We start from the raw sequence: 5,720 nt of genomic DNA on the forward strand, positions 1-5,720 counted from the left end.
TTAACACATGCTCATGCAGAATTTTTTTTTGTTTTGGTATTTTTTAAATGCATTTTTATATAATTACGTTTTACTTAGATTAAATTTCAAATTTTCTGAAAGTAGAAAGTCTTTAGTTTTAAATGTCCATAACAGTTTTAATCGTAGGAAAAGAAACAAAAAATGTTTCTGCAAAAATATAATGTATAACCTCAAAAAACACATTTTATATATTTCGTGAAAAATTATAAAGTAAATTTTGGTCGAATAAGTGTTATAAAAATCGTAAAWCTCACTTTAATAATTGGCTTTCAAATTTAATTTAGACAAGTTGGTTTACACACCAAACAATTATAGCATATATTTTACTAGTAAGCGTTCGGAAGGTAGTTTCTATGGTTACTCAGAAAACAGCTGATTTTAAACGCGCCACTTTGTCTAAGAAACTCTGCGCTTAAAAGCATAGAGTGAAAAAACAAGTAAAATATTCAAACTTGCTTATATGATCTTATAATAAAATATTATAAATAAGCCTCATATAAATATTGAAATTTTGGAATGGAAAATGAGCAAAAATTATTTTCAGCTGAAGTTTGGTTTTAGGCGTCGTTTATAATTTATTATAATCTTATGCAGAGAGTGAATTAAAAAAAAAAATATTTCATGAAAAAACATTTATATTTTTAGAGTTCTTCTTTTAACACCCACACCCATTCAGTGTTACTCTCTGGCAACTTTTTTCATTTTCTCATTCTTGTTCCCTATTATTTAATCCATGTGCTTAGTTTTGCAGACAACAATTGACTTTACACTAATAACAGCTGACTAATACCTAATAATATGATACAGATAACGGTAAATTACAACACATTTCAACAACACGTTGCACTTAAGTGCGCTATAAGAGCAGTTACAAGTATTTGATATTATTTGATAACAGTGGGTACTTGAGACTGCCAATTTAGTAAAGCGTGTTTCTTAAGAAACCTTGAATTAAATACAATACAAACATTTGTTCCAAGAAATAAATGTTTTAGAAATTTTCTGGTAAATAGAAACAAGTCTTACAAAAAATCTTGTTATTTATAGGAAATTTTGAAATATTCACATATCTACTATAAAAAATGAAGAAATAAACAAAGGGGTTGTTTTATAATGTTTATTTTTCAATTGGTGAATTTTCGATATTTGTGGATTGGAACTTCTTTTGAGAGATTGAATCACGGAAGTATGACCAGCAATATCACTTAATCTTAGCTTAGCTYAGCTTATACTAGTTTCCGGCATTAATTCAGGTTTTTGAATACATTATACTAAATAAAATATTAATATAGGAATATTATAAATCGCTTAATAAATTATTTGTCACATTTAGTGCAACAACCTCCATTTGCGGCTAAAACTATTAATATTTAAATATTAATATATATTACCTAGTTGAACTCATTTCAGCAGTCCGGTGCTATCAATTTCATCACGTGTTGCGTATTTTGTTTGTTTCATAGAACTAGCATGTAGAATTGGTGTGTGCTGATAATGCCAAGTCATTAAAAGCGCCTCAAACTGGTTATAGTATGTATTTAAGGAAATTTTATTTATTACAAAAAAGCTTTACGGAAATCTTTTCTCGCTTTCATATTTTTATATTAAATAATAAAATTTGTTGATAGACATACATATCTGTGTGTAAATAAATTATCTGTATGCACTTGATTATATTTATAGCAGTCAACCGGTACGTAACGTGTAAATAGAAAGATAGATAAAATTTCTAAAATGTTTCTTAATTATGATTGACTTTGAATAAGTTAGGGTAATATGATAGGTCCAACACCTGTCTCTTATACACATCTAGATGTGTATAAGAGACAGCATATCTGTGTGTAAATAAATTATCTGTATGCACTTGATTATATTTATAGCAGTCAACCGGTACGTAACGTGTAAATAGAAAGATAGATAAAATTTCTAAAATGTTTCTTAATTATGATTGACTTTGAATAAGTTAGGGTAATATGATAGGTCCAACACAAGGTATAGAACGGATAACACAGAAGAAAATATTTAGATTCTTAGACCATAATAGCTGCTTAGCAACTCATAGTAATTTTAGAACTGTAGGCTATTTGAGCTAAGATTGTTAGTTTTCTCTTATCATTTAAATACTTCAACCAATAGCTCTCGCTGTTCTTTATAATTCATTTTAGAAAATTTTCACAAAGTTCTTCAAACATCATGAAAGAAATTTGCAATTGAGTGGTGAGAGTCTCAGTTTTCTTCAATATTTGTCTAGAAGTTGATAATATTTTGAAATCTGTGTGGTAATTGAGATAACACTGATAGAAACTTGTATGTAGTCCAAACGTCAATAATGAAGGAAATTCTCCATAATTGCAATATGTATAAACTCTTGTCATTCCTAATTATTTGTTTTATTTTATTAAGTTTATTCTCGAAAAATGAGTTCTGCTGATATTGAATTTCATCCTTCATTACAAAGGTGGATGTAATTGTATTAAAAAAAGAGACTTATGGACTTTGTTACTTAAAATTTAGAAAATAAACCCTTTAATAAACATTTTTAATAAGTTTTACTCAAAAAATCTCGATAAACATTAATTTTTCTTTACTATTTTCTCTCTACTTCCAGCCACCATTACGTATTGCCATTATTGGTCAGAGCAATTTTGCCGCCGATGTTTTGGAACTAATTTTAGAGAAGAAGTACAATGTCGTGGGCGTATTTACCATACCCGATAAGGGTAGCCGCGAAGATATCTTAGCCACTACCGCAGCTCGTCATAACATTCCCGTCTTCAAATTCGCCTCATGGCGTAAAAAGGGTGTTGCCCTACCGGAAGTACTACAGCAATACAAGTCTGTCAAGGCTACACTCAATGTGCTGCCCTTCTGCTCACAATTTATACCAATGGAAGTTATTGATGGTGCTGATTTGGGTAGTATTTGTTATCATCCCTCCATATTGCCACGCCATCGTGGTGCTAGCGCTATACAATGGACATTGATCGAAGGTGATGAAGATGCTGGTTTCACTATCTTCTGGGCTGATGATGGACTCGACACTGGTCCGATTTTGTTGCAAAAGCAAGCACCAATAGAACCCACCGACACGTTGGACACTATCTATAAACGTTTCCTCTATCCCGAGGGCGTAAAGTCGATGGGTGTGGCTGTTGATATGGTAGCTGCTGGTACGGCACCAAAAATCACACAAACCGAAATAGGTGCCACCTATGATCCTGCGATGTTTAAAGAAGAGAATCAATTTGTGGACTTGAACCAGCCTGCCAGCAATATATTTAACTTTGTGCGCGGTTTGGACTCACAACCGGGCGCTATAGCGATTGTATTGAATGCGAATGGTAGTGAGGAGAAGGTACGCTTGTTCGGTGCGCACATCTACTCGGCTGGACCGGTGAAACAGTTGGGCTCATTGAAACTTAAGGGTCTAAAGACGCCTGCATACATACATCCAGATGGTTTACTCATACAGGGTACGGATGGTAACTTTGTCAACGTACGTCGCATAAAGAAAGGTTCCAAGATGATTAATGCTGCCGATTGGTTCAAACAAAGCGATCAACCACAAATCACTGAATTCAGCGAGGATGAGTTGTTGAAGAAAGAGATCTTACGCGGCGTTTGGAATTCCATACTTAAGGCGCCAATTGAGGCAGAAACTGACTTCTTTGCAGCCGGKGCTGGTTCCATGGATGTGGTACGTCTGGTTGAGGAGTGTAAGGATGCTTTCGATGTGCCTTTGGAGAATGAACATGTCTTTATGGCACCGGTTTTTGAAGAATTCTTTGTTGAGATTGTAAAGAATTTACGTCAAGGTAGCTCTGCATCAGGTGTCGAGGTGCCTTTTGAAGGTTTCATTATGCGAGCCAACAAACGCGAAATTCCCGTACCAACACAACTTTTTATAAATGGTGAATTTGTGAATGCCGAACGTAACTACACTTTGGATATTATAAATCCCACCAATGAGGAACTGATTTGTAAGGTCGCTTGTGCGTCGCGCAATGACGTCGATAAGGCTGTCCAAGCAGCTCATAATGCGTTCTATGGCTCGTGGAAGCAAGTGTCGGCACGTCAGCGTGGCCAGCTGATGATGAAACTTGCTGATCTGATGGAGCAATACAAAGAGGATTTGGCCACAATAGAATCAGTGGACTCTGGTGCAGTATATACGCTGGCTTTAAAGACACACATTGGTATGTCGATCGATGCATGGCGCTACTTCGCCGGCTGGTGTGACAAAATACAAGGTAGCACCATACCAGTGAACCCAGCTAGACCCAATAATGTCTTGACATTTACAAAACGCGAGCCAATTGGGTAAGTTCTTATCACTGGCATTTTCGTTCTAACATTTGCTAACCTTTTAGTTTGATTGCAGTGTGACCGGTCTGGTAACGCCYTGGAATTATCCACTCATGATGTTGTCCTGGAAAATGGCCGCCTGTATTGCCGCCGGCAATACGTGTTTGATTAAGCCGGCACAGACCTGTCCATTGACGGCGCTTAAATTTGCGGAACTTACTGTAAAAGCTGGTTTCCCACCTGGTGTTATTAATGTAGTTCCCGGTCAAGGTTCCGGTGCAGGCCAAGCCGTTGCCGATCATCCTTTGATACGTAAATTGGGTTTCACTGGCTCAACACCCATCGGCAAGGTGATCATGAAGTCGTGCGCGGATTCTAATCTCAAGAAGTGTTCGTTGGAATTAGGTGGTAAGAGTCCATTGGTTATATTCGCCGACTGTGATTTGGACAAAGCCGTTAAACATGTAAGTAGATTTATTTTCAGTAATTAAGGCCAATCAGTTAATAAATATCGATAATTTCATTTACAGGGTATGTCATCGGTCTTCTTTAATAAGGGTGAAAACTGTATTGCTGCTGGTCGTCTTTTTGTTGAAGATCGCATTCATGACGAATTCGTACGTCGCGTTGTTAAAGACATCCGCACAATGACCATTGGTGATCCTCTAAATCGTTCCACAGCGCATGGTCCACAAAATCATAAGGCACACTTTGACAAATTGATAGAGTTCTGTCGACGTGGTGTTAAAGAAGGCGCCACCTTAGTATATGGTGGAAAAGCTGTGCCCAATACTAAAGGTTACTTCTTCGAACCGACAGTTTTCACTAATGTCGAAGATGAAATGTTCATTGCCAAGGAGGAATCTTTCGGTCCCATTATGATTATTTCCAAGTTCAACGGCAGCGATGTGGATTCAGTGATGAAACGTGCCAATCGTAGTGAATACGGTTTGGCCAGTGGCGTTTTTACGAAGGACATCAGCAAAGCTCTATCCTTTGCCGAACGTATTGAGGCGGGCACGGTGTTTGTGAATGTTTACAATAAGACTGATGTGGCGGCGCCATTTGGTGGYTTCAAACAAAGTGGTTTCGGCAAGGATTTGGGCCAAGAGGCGCTGAATGAGTATTTGAAGACAAAATGTGTGACAATTGAGTTTTAGAGCGAATGAGTAGTAGGATAAAATAAGTAAGGAAGCAATGAAAGCTTGTAAGAGAAGTCGGCAGGATACCTATGTAAATGTAAGGCAGATATAAAAGACTTATGAATTTTCGTGAAGAATAATAAGTAGAAAATTGGTAGAATAATATTAATGGAAATATGAGTTCCACATTACAAACATAATCGCTTATATAATAATTTAGTATATTGTAAATATTTATAGACTTAATATTGT

The 5,720-nt window shown here is 36.1% G+C and overlaps 1 protein-coding gene across 1 annotated transcript in view; it reads left to right on the forward strand.

Moving 5' to 3' along the window:
* The window catches only part of LOC108965479 (cytosolic 10-formyltetrahydrofolate dehydrogenase), a 6,876-nt gene extending 1,389 nt beyond the window's left edge, over positions 1-5,487 (forward strand). The window contains exons 2-4 of the mRNA XM_018927928.1: positions 2,630-4,341; positions 4,403-4,790; positions 4,857-5,487. Of these exons, the coding sequence (XP_018783473.1) occupies positions 2,630-4,341; positions 4,403-4,790; positions 4,857-5,486 (2,730 nt within the window). The 3' untranslated portion in view covers position 5,487. The remainder of the gene's footprint in view (positions 1-2,629; positions 4,342-4,402; positions 4,791-4,856) is intronic.
* Positions 5,488-5,720: the final 233 nt, after the last annotated feature.

This window comes from Bactrocera latifrons, unplaced genomic scaffold (genome assembly GCF_001853355.1).
Source record: "Bactrocera latifrons isolate USDA-ARS-PBARC rearing strain unplaced genomic scaffold, ASM185335v1 scaffold_14, whole genome shotgun sequence".
Classification (NCBI taxonomy): domain Eukaryota; kingdom Metazoa; phylum Arthropoda; class Insecta; order Diptera; family Tephritidae; genus Bactrocera; species Bactrocera latifrons.